Source organism: Scyliorhinus canicula, chromosome 2 (assembly GCF_902713615.1).
Source record: "Scyliorhinus canicula chromosome 2, sScyCan1.1, whole genome shotgun sequence".
In the NCBI taxonomy this organism is placed as follows: Eukaryota; Metazoa; Chordata; class Chondrichthyes; order Carcharhiniformes; family Scyliorhinidae; genus Scyliorhinus; species Scyliorhinus canicula.
In genome coordinates this window covers 16204469-16221310 of record NC_052147.1, presented here as the reverse complement: position 1 = coordinate 16221310, position 16842 = coordinate 16204469, and the positions used below count along the sequence as shown (strand labels likewise).

Genomic DNA, 16842 nt, shown 5'->3' with positions numbered 1-16842 from the left:
CCAAGTGTTCGTTGTCCGTTGTGAACGCCGTTGTGAAACAACAGGGGGCCAGCATGGCGCTGGAGCGGTTCACGCCACTCCAGCCTCCTTATGCAGTGCCAAATGAGCGCCGCGCCAACCCGCGCATGCGCAGTTGGGCCACCTCAATCCTGCGCATGCGCAGTTGGGCCATGCGCAGTTGGGCCGTGCCATCCTGCGCATGCGCAGGGAACATCTTGCGCGCGCCGGCCCCGACCCAGCATGGGGTCGGTGTTCAGAGGGAGAGGCCGACCCGCCGATCGGTGGGCCCCGATCGCGGGCCAGACCCCATCGGAGGCCGCTCGGCCCATCCGGGACAACACCAAACGCGCCGGCGCAAATGGCGCTGATTCTCTGCACCTCAGAGAACTGCGCAACGGCGTCGGGGGATCGTGGCGCGGTTGCTGCGATTCTCCGGCCTGGCACGGGGCTCGGAGAATCGCCCCCAGGACGTCAGAGAAGTAGGCCATTCAGCCCATCGAGTCTGCTCCACCATTCACTGGGAGCATGACTGATCTGATAATCCTCACCTCCCACTCTGCCGCTTTTACCCCTTACTGATTATCTATCTCAGCGCCTTAATGATATCTATCCATCTCAGCCCAACAAACCAGCCTCAGACGGTGAAGAATTACACAGATTCATTACCCTCGGAGAGAAGAAATTCCTCCTCATCTCAGCCCTTCCCCAATTTGAATTTCTCCATCCCTGGTGGCAGTGCTTTCAGATGACTAGGCCTCAGGCTCCAGAATTCCCTTCCGAAATACCACCTCTTCTTCTGTCTCCCCTTTTCGGAAACTTCTTGAGACCAACCTTGGACCAAGCCTTTGATTATACAGCTGTCCTAATATCTATCTCATGTGGCTCAAAGCTGCAAATTTTATTTGACAGCACTCTTCTGAAGCTCCTTGGGATGTGAACGGTGCTATATCAATGCAAGTTTTCTTTTAAGCCTGTAAAGTTACTGTTTTGTGTGCCAGGATGTGACAAGGAGAGGAGCCTGCTGCCCTGGCGAATGTACATATGCAGGAGACGGGCACGGTGGCTAATATTGGTACCGAGGCCCTAAACATGTGCATTGAGTGCTCAGACATAATGATGGGAAGAAATCCTTTCAGTAACGTTGGCGTCTAATTGATTGCACTGTAGGTGGTCATGTTTTATTCCAACAAGAGCTCTACATTATATCCAATTTTAAAGAGGGAGCAAGGTGAAAAATGATTTGGATAATTACCACATTGAAGGCAAAAACAGCAATGAGAGTTCTCCACTGTGCCATCATCCTACTTACGGTTCAATTGAATCATTCTGAAGAATGAATATTTAAATTCCATTCCACTTGTGGCTGGCTGGAGTGCAGTGTAGGCTGGCACCATCACCATCTCTCGATCACATCACACACTTCATTCGACACCCAGCCATTTTATTTCAGTCCCACGTCCCATGTGTCTCTGGAATTGGCAGGAAAGGTGAATGTCAAGGCTCAGTACCACAGATTTGCAGAGAGGTGAGGAGGCAGACAAGTGATAGGACAGCACTCAGAGTAAGGGGGGAGGGTCACACAGCAGTTGTGTTACACAGCATACCAGCTGAAGAAATCAACAACCGACATCCATTGTAAATTCCACAGACTGCTTTCCCCTTGGAGGGGAGAGAGGTGACTGGCGGTGACTTTACCTGAGGGTCACCACACCTTAGGCAAGGTTGAGAAGGCGGGGCCATCATGAATAACCCCAGTTGCTATGGGAATTGAACCCGCGCTGTTGGTCTTGCTCTGCATCACAAACTAACTGTCCCAGACAACTGAGCTAAACCGGCCCCCATTGTACATTGTAGGGAACCTCAGATCGGAACATAACGTAAGAAATAGGAGTTGGAGTAGGCCCCAGGTCCCTTCTATGCCATTCAATAAGATCACCTACTACCTCATCCAACATTCCTGCACTACTTCCCCCGATCCCTCAATTCCCTTTAATACCCAAAAGTCTATGGACCTCTTGTCTTCGACAGTGGATGAGCATCCACAAGCCTTTGGAGTGGAACGTTCAAAGATTCACAACACTGGGGAGTGAAAGGATTTCTCCTCAGCGTGGTCCTAAATGATCAACCTGCTTTTTCCTGACACTGAAAGGGTACACTAAACAAAACAAATTGATTCTGCTGCTTGCATTTGAGCTAAGCTTCGTTTTACTGTGGTGTATCGCCTTCTTTATTATCAGGGCTGCCTCTCCCCTGACCCAGGATGTGCATTCTAGACATTTTAGTTCCCAGCCTTGGTCATTTTGCAATCACGTCTCCGTGGCGGCAACTCGATCTCCTTTCAGCACCTCCCATTGCAATTGGGGTCACCGCAATGCTGGTTGATCACCTTCTCCATCTCTCCCTGTCAGCCGCCCATTCCTCTTCCAATCCTGATGCCTTTTAAGCCTCTCGCCAGCGGGTCTTTCCATCCAGCCTTAGGCCATCCGTCATTCCCAAACGTGGCCCACCACGCTTCCTCTCTCTCTCCACAACAGACGACCATACCATTTCAATCTCTCACTTTCTTCAATCCCACAATCTTCACTGATCCCCGATTTTTGTCCTTCCTGGCCACTTCACACATCCATCCCAGCATCCGCATCTCATTAGCATCCAGCCGTCATTCCTCTCTTCTTGATGTTGCCCAAGTTTCTACATTATATATGACAAGGTCAGTCTCACAACTGCTCTCAATTCTCCCTTTCTGTTTCCGAGGTACTTTTCAATCACACAACATCCACTCCACGTTCCCTCATTACTCCAACAAGAGCAAATCCATTGCTATGCTTCAATCTTCTGCCACCTCCGACACCAGGGTACTTACAACAACTCAATTTTCCAAGTCCTCATCCAGAATCTTCACACCGTCACTCTCATCATCTTCCCGAGGATCAAATGGACAATCCACATATTGGGTCTCTGGGTCTCCGGTCTTCATACCCCTGTCCAAACTCAGTCATGATTGAATGGTGGAGTGGACTCGATGGGCCGAATGGCCTTACTTCCACTCCTATGTCTTATGGTCTTATGTAGTGGCTAGTAAACCAAACCGATTATCATTTGGGGCGGCACGGTGGGACAGTGGTTAGCACTGCTGCTTCACAGCACCAAAGCCCCAGGTTCAATTCCTGGCTTGTGCGGAGTCTGCATGTTCTCCCCATGTCTGCGCGGGTTTCCTCCTGGTGCTCCGGTTTCCTCCCACAGTCCAAAGATGTGCAGGTTAGGTGGATTGGCCATGCTAACTTGTCCCTTAATGTCCAAAATGGTTAGGTGGGGTTACTGGGTTATGGGGATAGGATGGAGGTGTGGGTTAAGTAGGGTGCTCTTTCCAGGGGCCAGTGCAGACTCGATGGGACGAATGGCCTCCTTCTGCACTGTAAATTCTATGCTGATAATTCACCTAACTTGCTGCAAGTTCAGAATTAGTACCTTTAGCTTCAACTTTTTTCTCATTTTCCATATTGTCACCGTTGGAACCCAATCCACAGGGATTTCTCCCTCTTCCCTCAGCACTGGTTGCAGTGGCACATGAAGCAAAGCCCACAACGCTATTTGAGCCAAGCATTTAACCCACCACTCTGTTCATCCCAAAACAAAATGACACAAAACGCTTTTCCATTTGGACTCTTAACACCTCAAACGCTCTCAGCCGAACATTATTCCTAGTTCCATCGAAACTGTTGGTTCCCACATGAACCACAACAATGGGATCTCCCCCATCCCATTTCAAATTCCTCTCCAGCCATTAACGATGCCTTTATTCCAGCACCAGGCAGTCTGCACCACCTTCAGAGCTCCGGACTGTGGTAACAAAGAACAGTACATACCCCGACTTTATTATCCCCGACCACTATTATATTCCTCTTCACTAAACCCACCTGGATGGCCTCCTGCACCAAGGAACCATGGAGACAGACACCCACAGCTCAGACCTAGGCTAAAGTCAAGGATGGAGGTTTGTCTGCCACCACCATCCTGGATCCCCAACATCAGACTGCCAGACGGTTCACATCACCCTGTCCCTGACCATTGACCAACTCGAAAGTACTACTTATTTTAGCATGTGACTATGTTGTGAAGCAGGTGTTCAAATAACCCCATCTCTTCTTTGAGGCTCCTGAAAGCATAAGGGATGCTTGCCTTCATTGGAGTATAAAAATTGGCAAGACATGCTGCAGTTGTAAAGAACCTTGGTAAGGCCGCACTTGGAGTTTTGAAGGATGTGGAGGCTCGGGAGAGGGTGCAGAGGAGGTTTACTAGGATGTTGGTCTGGGAGGGGGAGGGGGAGGGGGGGGGGGGTGTTAGCTATGCAGAGAGGCTGGATAGATTCGGACTGTTTACATTAGAACGACAGAGGTTGAGGGGTGTCTTCATGGAGGTGTACAGGGTGGAGTGGTCAGTCACCAGGGGGCAGGTTTTTTTACACAGAGGGTGGTGAGTGCCTGGAACACGTTGCCAGGGGAGGTTGTGGCAGCAGATACATTAACGGCGTTCAAAAGGCATCTTGACAAACACATGGGTAGGATGGGTCTAGAGGGATACGGCACAAGGAAGTGCTGAGGGTTTTGGCAAAGGTTGGTATCATGACCAGTACAGGCTTGGAGGGCCGAAGGGCCTGTTCCTGTGCTGTATTGTTCTTTGAATATCTGCAACTCAGGCTCTAGCTCAGAATCCCAAGCTGAAGTTCCACGAGTAGCAGACGGACACTTAATCACGCATATGACTGCCCGGATCAATGTTTTCCACAAGCTCCCACATGGCACAGTTACATGCTCTTCTCGGTCTATCTCACCTTATTTAATTAATTTTTTAATTGAATCAATTATTTTAGTTTAATTAGTTTACCTAGTTTAAGCAATTCAGTAAAGTAACAGCAAATTACAGTTTACAGTCAACTCACCAACCATTGAAGATGAAAATGTTTTTTTTAATAACACCTTCTTCTCTCCCCCCCCCCTTTCCCTTCCCAGATTCCTGTTAATCATGCATTATTCCATGATCACTGCAATATCAAACACTGTGCTCCTATCTGGAGCCACTGACTCACCCACGTTGCAGCTGCTGAGCAATTTCCTGCTCCAGTAATTAACAGCAGCTCAAGCAACTCTTTCAGCTGATTGGCAGTTAACTAGTTTGCAGTTTTTTTTTAACTGTTTTTTTTTAAAAGTTCTAAGCCAAATAATTAACGTGGAGTTGGAGCAGTGCTAAATGCAGCAGCAGGAATCGTTAATCCTCAGTGTAACCTCACAGCACTAACTGTGATCATTGGGACCAAACCCATTTACCTTTGCCCGTTATTTTACCTCTTAAAATGTCCATTCCACTTGTCGATGGACACTCAATTCTGCAACCACCTTGGGGATTGGTACAATTTGGGGACTTGCTTTGCAAAAGCATTCGCAAGGATTGTGCGGAGTCTGCACGTTCTCCCCGTGTGCGTGGGTTTCTTCCGGATGCTCCGGTTTCCTCCCACAGTCCAAAGATGTGCAGGTTAGGTGGATTCACCATGATAAATTGCCCTTAGGTTAGGTGGGGTTACTGAGTTATGGGGATGTAGACCCTTTCCAAGGGCCGATGCAGACTCGATGGGCCAAATGGCCTCCTTCTGCACTGAAAATTCTATGATTCTATAAATGACAAAAGGTCAGAAGTGTGAATGTCTTCCTCGAGCAGGAATCTTCAGTTCCTTTCTTGTGGTGGGGAATAGCAGAGCACGTGTGTAGCATTGAGGATTGCGATCCAAATCTGCAGGAGGTAGGGCATTGTGAAAACAGTAAGAAGTCTTCCAACACCAGGTTAAAGTCCAACAGGTTTGTTTCAAACACGAGCTTTTGGAGCACTGCTCCTTCCTCTGTGCTCGCCCCAGTCCAACTCCGGCATCTCCACATCAGTGTGAAAACAGACATAGTCCTACACAAAATGAGGAAGCAAGATACTATTCCTTTACATCATTGCTTTCATCATCGCTGCACTTAATGTACACATGACACAGCGATGCTCCATTTCAAACTAATGTAACATGTAACCTGCCACAACTCTGACCAACATTGACAGATATTCAGATCCCAAAATCCGACTATTGGGCTCGGTCGATTATAGCTGTCTAGTGAATGGGTTAATGTCTGGTCACCTCACTGTCATCTCCTTTAGTCGGTCATTCAGAGCATCCTCAATGTAAAGCATTTACATTCGAACTCATCAACTAGCACTTAATTTGATGAAACTGCAAAATCCTGTATCCCTACAATACGAGGGGAGTTATACTTGTGAATATTCCTGACACTGGAGGGGGTTAATGCGACATTATAAATCTATTTACTGCTTCCATTAACAATAAATCTTAATTGAGATTGTTTTTCTGGTCAAGGTGAATGGAATGCTGGTGAGTTACACTATTCTCAACATCAGACCCTCCTGAGCCAGGCAGGGTGTGATCCGAAGTGTGGCCCTCTCCTTATTCAATGTACTTGAGCTAACTGCATCGGTGTTTTATTTCAAAACCGGCTCATGCGGGCAGCACGGTGGCACAGTGGTTAGCATTGCTGCCTACGGCGCTGAGGACCCGGGTTCGAATCCCGGCCCTGGGTCACTGTCCGTGTGGAGTTTGCACGTTCTCCCCGTGTCTGCGTGGGTTTCACCCCCACAACCCAAAGACGTGCAGGTTAGGTGGATTGGCCATGCTAAATTGCCCCCTTAATTGGAAAAAATAATTGGCTACTCTAAAATTAAAAAAAAAAAACCGGCTCATGCAGCCTCTCTGGGGGAAATCACTGACGCCACATCCTGGGATATTTGCAGCTTTGACCTCCCATCCACTGACCCTTGAGCTTCAAAATTCTGTCCACAATTCGGCCTGGATTCGTAAGTAGTTTCCTGGAAGGAGCTAAGGAGTGGCACGGTGACACAGTGGTTAACACTGTTGCCTCACAGCGCCAGGGACCCGGGTTCAATTCCAGCCTCGGGTGACTGTGTGGAGTCTGTACATTCTCCCCCTGTCTGCGTGGGTTTCCTCCGGGTGCTCCGGTTTCCTCCCACAGTCCAACGATCATAGAATTTACAGTGCAGAAGGAGGCCATTCGGCCCATCGAGTCTGCACCGGCTCTTGGAAAGAGCACCCTACCCCCTACCCAAGGTCAACACCTCCACCCTATCCCCATAACTCAGTAACCCCACCCAACACTAAGGGCAATTTTGGACACTAAGGGCAATTTTATTATGGCCAATCCACCTAACCCGCACATCTTTGGACTGTGGGAGGAAAACGGAGCACCCGGAGGAAACCCATGCACACACGGGGAGGATGTGCAGACTCCGCACAGACAGTGACCCAAGCCAGAATCGAACCTGGGACCCTGTAGCTGTGAAGCGATTGTGCTATCCACAATGCTACCGTGCTGCAGATTAGGTGGATTGGCCGTGCTAAATTCCCCCTTAGCGTCCAAAAGGGTAGGTGAGGTTATGGGGATAGGGCAGGGGAGTGGGCTTGGGCAGGGTAATCTTTCAGAGGGTCGGTGCAGATTCGATGGGCTGAATGGCCTCCTTCTGCATTGTAGGGATTCTGCGATCAAAACCGGGACAAGCCTGAGAACTCGTGCTGCCTTTATGGACATGTCTCTGGGGGATCACTGTCAATAAAGCCGACAGCTGAAATAATGAGGCGTCATAATTGTCTGCTGTCAAAACGTGACAAAGCCATTGTTAAGCGACTGGTTTGAATAAATAATTATATAACATATTGGGAATACAGTTTATATATTGGCAGGTGCACAGGTAATTCATTTGGATGACATTTCTTTGTCCGCTGTCTTTGAATACAGCTGTTAATCTGTTGACCTTCAATTAGAATAAACATTTGGAATAGAGTCTCAAAGGCAGCTCACTAACATTTGGTTAAATTAGCTGCCTTCATGCTCAGCAAAAGCAGAAGGGAGGATTAAATGGATAAAGGAATTAACAAACATATATTTTCTCAGATGATCTATTGCTGAAAATTAATCACTTCTCACAGGAAAGGTGGTTCTCTGGAAAGTCGTCCAATTTAGTACCCACGCTAGCCGTTTCTCCCCATTTTCCTGTGAATTTGTTTTCTCCAAATCCATGGGCAGGATTTTCTGCCCCCTCCCCCCCCCCCCCCCACCCCGGGGGTGGGGCGTTTTGACAGGACAGGGAAAATCCCTCCCGCGACCAGTTGCCTTTTGCAAGCTCCTGTGAAATCTGCATACTTTCGGGTAATGTATTCCCGATGACCACGCGCAATTATTTCTGTTAATCTCTTAAATCCTTTCAAGGCTTATCTGCAATGTCAAAGTGTGAGGTGGTGCATTTCGGGAGGGCGAGCAAGGCAAGGGAATACACAATGACTGGCAGGTTGCTAGGAGGTACAGAGGACCAGATGGACCTTGGGATGCATGTCCATAGATTTATGAAGGCTTGAGGGATAAAGGCTCTCTACTGCAGGACAGGTAGACAAGGTCATTCAGAAGGCGTTATATTCTCTGTTGTGGCAGACATCGAGTTTATATAACATGGTGCAGCTCAAACAGGTACAATGGTGAACTCCACAAAAGCATGCAAAGCGCTCCAATGACATCATTGCGTAACACAAGAACAGCTTCTTCCCTACTGCCATCAGACTTTTGAATGGACCTACCTCGTATTAAGTTGATCTTTCCTCTACACCTTGCTATAACTGTAACATTATATTCTGCAGTCTCTCCTTCCTTCCCTATGTACGGTATGCATTGTTTGTACAGCATGCAAGAAACAATACTTTTCACTGTATACTAATACATGTGACAATAATAAATCAAATCAAATCAAATGACATTGCACCAGCCAATGGTGTTACTCTGATACATAACACCCTTCCTGCTTTACAACACAACATACAGGAACTTGACTCTTGGGGGTACTAGGTTTTCCCTTACTCTGGTCGGTGTTACATCCGACCAAACTAATTCAGGGACTGTCCCTGGCTGTACGAACGACTCTGTCGGAACAGGTTCCGTGATCTTGGCAGTCACAGTCCTCAGATCTGACATGTCGTTGTCCATAATCTCTGTGGTGAAACCATCTGGTACAGATTCTGTACTCAGATTGTGCCAACAATAAGTAGTCAGTGCACCGATGGCAAATTAATTTATAGTCAGATTGTACATTATATGAAATTGGACCCATTTTGGCGAGTGCAATTGTTGGAGTCTATTTTTCGCCTAAGGTGTAATTTCTCACAAGAATCCATTCCCCACAGTCAAAGAGTCTGGGCTGAATTCTCCGTCAGCAGGGTCCTCCGTTTCACCGGCAGCGCATTCACGGCAGCAGGTTTCCCGATGGCGAAGGAGGGGGCGGGGTGGGGGCACAAAGGGAAACATTCCTTAAGCTGACTTGACACTTTGGTACTTGGTGAGTCTTCAGTTGGATCACTTAACGGGTAAACGCGCCCTGGAGTAGACTTTGCAGTATTCTTATTGGTCCACCTCTTTAGTGCTGATGTAGGTTGGAGTGGCCAACATGCCTTGGCACCGTGACCAACTTTGCCACAATTTTTGCATTTATTCCCCTTGCTCCAACAATCTCCAGCCATATGTCCCACTTGGACTTTAGCTCGAACTCCAATCAGCAAAACTTCTCTCTCAGCAAGTTCCTTCGTATAGCGATTCCTACAGCAGGTTTTTGAGTTAATGCACCTTCAGTCAACAATTTCCTTTAGATGGCTTAATTCCTGAGGCCACAAACTGATCGGTCGTGAAGGGGATCATCCAAAGTCTGGCCAAATTCCCAGTATTTTGCAGCTTTCGCAGTGTTGCAACAAATTATGAAATGTTTTCCCCGTCTTCCTGTGCACGACGGTGAAAGTGGAATCTTTCGGCTATTAATAGTGGACGTGGAGAGAAACGTTCTTGCAAGGCAGTCATTAACTCATCAATTGTCTTGTCTCCAGGTTTAGCTGGGTGTACTAAATCCTACAATACGAATGTTTCCCTCCCAACTGAGCTGAGAAAAGTCTCAGTCTGCAGGCATGCTGGTGACTGACTGGCTTTAAGGAACGACTGGAACCTTTCCTCATAAGCGTTCCATGTCTCCTCCTCCTCATCAATCAGGTCCATGGCGCCTTTTCTTCCTGCCATTTTTGAATTGCAGCTTCTTGGTCTGTGCTTCTCAGCCCTCAGCCCTCAGCCTGCCTCTCTGCTGTTTATTTTCTCTCTGTTTAAAGCAGAGAATCTCACCGTGCACAAGCAGATCAGCTGTTTCTGTGCCTCGCTGGCGATTCCTGGGCAGTAGGTTGCAGAGCCGCAGTCCTTTAGGTCCGCGTTCCCACGTGCACAGTCTCTGCAGCTCTATCCACCGCAACAGTAATAACTGGAAACTCTGATCCTCTGTTTGAGATAAGCCCCCAGTAACTCGCCGTTGTCCGATACCTTTTTTGCCTTTTGAAAACCCTTTACCTCACACTGTCGGCTGTCGCGATCGACCGGAGGATTCGCTGGTGCCCCCACTACCAACTGTACCATGTCCAAGGATTTACTTGAGCATAATTTTTATTTGCCACAATGATGATTTCACCTTGGAAGTCGACGATATTTCTCCCGACCTCAGCCCCAATGGTGCGCGGTCCCGGACCTCTGTGGACGATTCCTTCTTCTGGCTCTCAAAATCGGCGTCAAGTTATTTTTCTCCATTTTTTTTAACGTCAGAAGGTGATGCATAAAATGTTGGCTAGGCCACAGCCAGAGTACTGTGAGCAGTTCTGGTCACCATACTATAGGAAGGATGTGATTGCACAGGAGAGGGTAGAGAGGGGATTCACCAGGATGTTGCCTGGGCTGGAGCGTTTCAGCTGTGAAGAGAGGCTCGTTCGGCTGGGGCTGTTTTCATTGGAGCAGAGAAGGCCGAGGGGGGATCTGATTGGGGTGGGCAGAATGATGAGGGATACAGATGGAGTCAATAGGAAGGAACATTTCTTTCCTCTTGGTAGAAGTGTCAATAGCCGGAGGAAGGGGGCGCTTAGATTTAAGGTCGGGGCAGGAGGTTTAGTGGGGTTTTGAGGAAAAACATTTTCACCCAGAGGGCGCTGGGAATCTGGAACTCGCTGCCTGAAAGGGTGGTAGAGGCAGGACCCCTTACATTATTTAAGGAGCATTTAGATGAGCACTTGCAACGCCACAGCACACAAGGCTAGGGACAAAGTGCTGAAAAATGGGATTAGAATAGATAGGTGCTTGATGGCCATAGACAGAATGGGCCGAAGGGCCTCTTTCTGTGCTGACTGACTCCATCTCTCTCTCTTTCCCACCCTGAGGGATGAAATGTGTGTAGAGAGAATCCGGGAAAGAGAACGTTTTAGGTGTTGTCATGATCAGAATGCTGGAAGCTGATTGAATAATAACTTTCCCAGAGAATTTGAATAAATAACTGCAAAGGGAAGGAATGGAAGGATGCTGGGGAATAAACAGGGTTGGGGGGGAGGTGCCGGGTGGGGGAGCGGGTGGGGGGGGGGGGGGGGGGGGGGGCAGCATTGGGGGCTGATTGGGGAAGCCTTTCAAAGAGACAGCGCAAACATGACTGGCAAGAGGTGTGAAAATTATTCTCCTCATTTATTTCCCTGAATCATACCGAATGTATGTTCAATAACCCTGAGAGACAGGTTTGTAGTCAGTACATATGGACGGATCAGAGCCCCACCCCATCAGAAACCTCACACTAAAGAGAATGGCGGAATTCGCCCACCGTTCACCGGCAGCGGGATTCTCCGTTCCTGACGGCAGCGCACCTCCTCCCGTGGGTTCCCCAGCAGCGGCGGGCGGCTTCGATGGGAAATCCCATTGACAAACAGCGGGAGTGGATAATCCCACATCCAGCGAACGGCACGCTAAATTCTCCCTCCTCGCTGGCAGCGGGAGGGAGGGGGAATCACAATGGAGAATCCACCCCAATATCTTGACACCTGTGCCGTCTACTCTTATTTTTTTAATCTATGTCTCTTCCTAGTTCCCTAATCATTCAGCATTAGGGTTGCCAACCCTCCAGGTTTGGCCTGGAGACTCCAGGAATTGAGGCTCGATCTCCAGGACACTGTTGTGCGCAAAGCTGGAGAAAAACCGTAAGGACTGTCATAATATACACATCAGTATATGATGGTGCAGAGACACACACACTGACTGACACACTGCAAAACCAATCAACACAGCAGCCAATCACCAGTTAGGGCACGGTCACTATAAAGCCAGAGGGCACTAGTTTTCCCGCTCATTCGGGATGCAGCCTCTGAGACAGACAGAGCCCGCAGTCAGTAGCACAAACATCCACCATGCTAGCAGTATAGGCTGGTCAGGTTAGGCATAGGTCTTCAATCAATCTAACATAGTGTTGACCCACAGTGCAAGTATGTTCAACAGCTCTTAGTTTAATGATATAGAGTTGTACTTCTACAAGTGTTGGTAGCCTGTCTATGTTACTGCTAAGGTAAACGCAGTCTTCACAGATCCAGAGTACCCAACACATCAAGGACATTAGCCAAATCTGCAAAAGATGCAGACATAGGGGGAGAGGCAAGCTGTGAGGGGGATACAAACAGTTTGCAATGGAATATTGATAGGTTAAGTAAGTGGGCAAAAAGTTGGTAAGTGGAGTATAATGTGGGAAAATGTGAAGTTGTTCATTTTGGCAGGGAGGACAAAAGAACAGAATATTGCTCAAAGGAGGAAAACTGCAGAAAGCTGCAACACAAAGGGACTTGGGGGGACTTGTGCGCGAAACACAGAAAGCTAGCACACAGGTACAGCAGGTAATCAGGAAGGGTAATGGAATGTTGGCCCTTATATCAAGGGGGTTGGAGTATAAGAGTCGGAAAGTCTTGCTGCAGCTGTACAAAATCACGATGTACGAGACCGCATCTGGAACACTGTGAACAGTTTTGGTCCCCTTTCTTAAGGAGAGATTTCATCGGAGCCGGTTCAGAGAAGATTCACTAGGATGATACCCAGTATGGAGGGAGTGCCTTAAGAGCAAAGGTTAAACCAAGGGCAGCACGTTGGCGCAGTGGTTAGCACAGCTGCATCACGGCACCGAGGTCCCAGGTTCGATCCCGGCTCTGGGTCACTGTCCGTGTGGAGTTTGCACATTCTCCCTGTGTCCGCGTGGGTTTCACCCCCACAACCCAAAGATGTGCTGGTTAGGTGGATTGGCCACGCTAAAATTACTCCTTAATTGGAAAAAATTAATTGGGTACTCTAAATTTATTTTAAAAAACAGGTTGGGGCTCCACTCATTGGAATTCAGAAGAACAAGAGGTGATCTTATTGAAACATATAGAATTCTTAAGGAGCTTGACAGGGTCAATACTGAGAGGATGTTTCTGCTCACGGAGGAGTCTGGGACCAGAGGGAATGGTCTCAGAATAAAGGGGTGTCAAATTAAGACTGAGATGAGGAGGAATTTTGTCTCTCAGAAGGTTGTGTCTCTTTGGAACTCCTCGCCATAGAGAGCTGTGGGGGCAGAGCCCTCGTGTATGTTTAAGGTGAGTTGATATATTCTTGATCAGTGAGGGAATTAAGGAATATGGGGAAAGGGCAGGATGTGAGGAATGTCGGATCGGCTGTGATCCCATTGAACAGCAGAGCAGGCTCAAGGGCCCGAACTGTCTAATCCTGTTCCCTTTTCCTTCTGGTCTTTTGACATCAAAAGAGATTGTATTTTTTTAAATTTTCTTTCAACAGTTCTCTTTGCCAACTATAAAAATATTTGAAATGGGGAAGGAAAAGACTGATTGGCTGACAGTCAGACATCATCCAATTTCTGTTTTCCAATTGGTGCAAAGAGACAAGGATGGATGTGCTGCCTGTCTGCTGGCTGGAGCGTGGGATGGGGGGGGGGGGGGGGGGGGGGGGGGATGGGGGGGGGGGGGGGCGCAATCATGTGATAAAACCTCCTGGAATACATTTAATCGTAGTTGGTAACCCCAGCCTTTGCAACACTTGCTAATGGGTTTGGATGACCTTGAATCAATCCAAGGACTTTTATAATTTTAGTCCCCACATTAGAACGCCCTATCCCTTTAAATTTGGCTTTGCCAGCAATCTGCACCGGCCACTAGATTTCTGCCTGCACGCATTGTCATAAGCGATGAATTTTCATAGGGTTTAAGAGATTACACAGAAATAATGATGATTGAGGAATGACATTAAAGAAAGATTCTCCGTCGGCGGGGTCCTCCGCTTAGCCCACAGCGCACACACGCCCGAGCGTTTACCGACGGCGTGGGGTGGCCACAATGGGTAACCCCATTGGCCGGCTGCCAGGACAGAGCATCCCGCTGCCGGCTGTGGCGTGCCGCAGCGGGAAACGGGGTTGGCGGGATGGAGAAACCCGTCCAGGGACTTTTTTGTGACTTGTGTGCACCCAGGCGCTCACGCAGACACACACTCACCACAGGTGCACACACTCGCGGGCTCTTACATATACACACTTGTGCGCAGGCACTTGCACACGCAGCTTCACACTCACAGATGCACACACACTCAGATGCACAAACTCACCACACACACACATAGAGATGCACAACTAACAACTCACAGGCACACAGACTCTCAGATGCACAAACACGGGCTGACGCACACTCACAGAGACACTGACACAGACACACAAAGAGACACAGATAAACATACACATACTGGGTTTTACAGCCATTTCCCCAGGGTCATGACCTATATTTTCTTCCCTGCGAGCGTTTCTCTTCATTGTGTGATCTGATGAGATTACTGCAAATGTTTTCCTAATGGCTTTGGTAATTCAGTCTTTATCTACTTGTGTACCATTAATGAAATTCAGACTCAATCATTCTCCTCCTCCCCAGAGTGACTGCTCGAGTGACAGTGATAGCGAGGACAACTTCATTATGATCCCTCCACGTGACCACCTGGGTCTGGCCATCTTCTCCATGCTCTGCTGTTTCTGGCCTCTGGGTATCGCTGCCTTCTACTTCTCACAAGGGGTAAGAATTGTGTGTCCTTGTTTTTCACATGACCCACTAGCAAATGGTGTGCGCGTGCATATGTGTGCGTGTGTGCGTGCATGTGTGTTGTGGTGAGAAGCTGAAACAGTCATGTCGCGTGCTGATTGACTGGAAGAGTTGTGCCAACGAAGGAGCTGGCACAATATTCACGTATTAAACAGTCCAGGTCCAGCGAGGTCCTTTCTTCCATCTCTTTGATGTAGGCGGAGACCCATCGCTGGGTGAAGAATGCACAGAGTCAGGCGCCATTTTAATGTCTCACCCAAATAGCAGCTGCACACATCGAGAATCACTGCTGTCCCTTGGTCAGAGGTTTGTCCGTTCACTTTTCACTCCAGAAATGTGAGCGCATAACCTAGGCTGACACTTCAGTGCTGTCCTGAGGGATTGCTGCAGTGCCAGAGGACTCTCCCTTGGATGATATGTTTAAACGAGGCCCTGCCTGCCCTCTTGAGCGAGTGTGAAAGATCTCATGGCTCCATTTATAAGAGGGGCCGAATGTCTCGGCCAGCATTCATCCCTTAAAAAAGAAACAGATTATCACGATCATTACTGTGAGAGCTCGTTGTGAAGAATTTGTCTGCTACATTTCCTACATGACAACAGGATTTGCACTTGAGAAAGTATTCCATTGGCTCTAGAGAGCTTTAGAATGTCCTGAGGTCAGGGAAAGGCACAATATCATAAAATTTACAGTGCAGAAGGAGGCCATTTGGCCCATCGAGTCTGCACCGGCCCTTGGAAAGAGCACCCTACTTAAGTCCATGTCTCCATCCTATCCCCGTAACCCAGCAACCCCACCCAACCCCTTTTGGATACTAAGGGGCGATTTATCATGGCCAATCCACCTAACCTGCACATCTTTGGGCTGTGGGAGGCACCTGGAGGAAACCCACGCAGACACGGGAAGAACGTGCAGACTCCGCACAGACAGTGACCCAAGCCGGGAATCGAACCTGGGGCCCTGGAGCTGTGAAGAAGCAACAGTGCTAACCACTGTGCTACCGTGCCGCCCCTAATATAAAGGAATGTTCCCTCATGTGTAGCAGGACCATGAATGTCGACATTGAGTCGCATCTTTTGGGAGGCATCAGACAGTGAGGAACATGGCGAGTGCAGCAGTGATTATGTTCATGGACGAGTAATCCAGAGGCAGTGTTCAAATCCCCTGTGGCACCATGGTGATGATGATGAAAAAGGAATTTTCCAAGCCGCCAGTAAACTAGGGAAGAGTTGATCATGTGTGAGGGTGAAAGAATCCTGAGCCTGGAGACATACGGCTGCTGCTGAGGAGTTAGGGGAGGAAGAGGAAACAGGGCCAGGCGAAAGGGCAAGAGTATGGCAGCACGGTAGCATGGTGGTTAGCATAAATGCTTCACAGCTCCAGGGTCCCAGGTTCGGTTCCCGGCTGGGTCACTGTCTGTGCGGAGTCTGCACGTCCTCCCTGTGTGTGCGTGGGTTTCCTCCGGGTGCTCCGGTTTCCTCCCACAGTCCAAAGATGTGCGGGTTAGGTGGATTGGCCATGCTAAATTGCCCGTAGTGTCCTTAAAAGTAAGGTTAAGGGGGGGGGTGTTGTTGGGTTACGGGTATAGGGTGGATATGTGGGTTTGAGTAGGGTGATCATTGCTCGGCACAACATCGAGGGCCGAAGGGCCTGTTCTGTGCTGTACTGTTCCATGTTCTATGTTCTAGGAGCAGAAAAATCATGGGAAGCACAGTGAATATCCAGGCCAAACGGTGAGAATAGTCATTGAGTTTAATGGACAATGCAACCCAGAAGAGAAATATTGGGC

At 48.5% G+C, this 16842-nt stretch overlaps 1 protein-coding gene across 1 annotated transcript in view; it reads left to right on the top strand.

Moving 5' to 3' along the window:
- Positions 1-16842, top strand: part of syndig1l (synapse differentiation inducing 1-like) — a 107275-nt gene that overhangs the window by 27018 nt on the left and 63415 nt on the right. The window contains exon 2 of the mRNA XM_038774145.1: positions 14891-15028. Coding sequence (XP_038630073.1) covers positions 14891-15028 — 138 coding nt within the window. The remainder of the gene's footprint in view (positions 1-14890; positions 15029-16842) is intronic.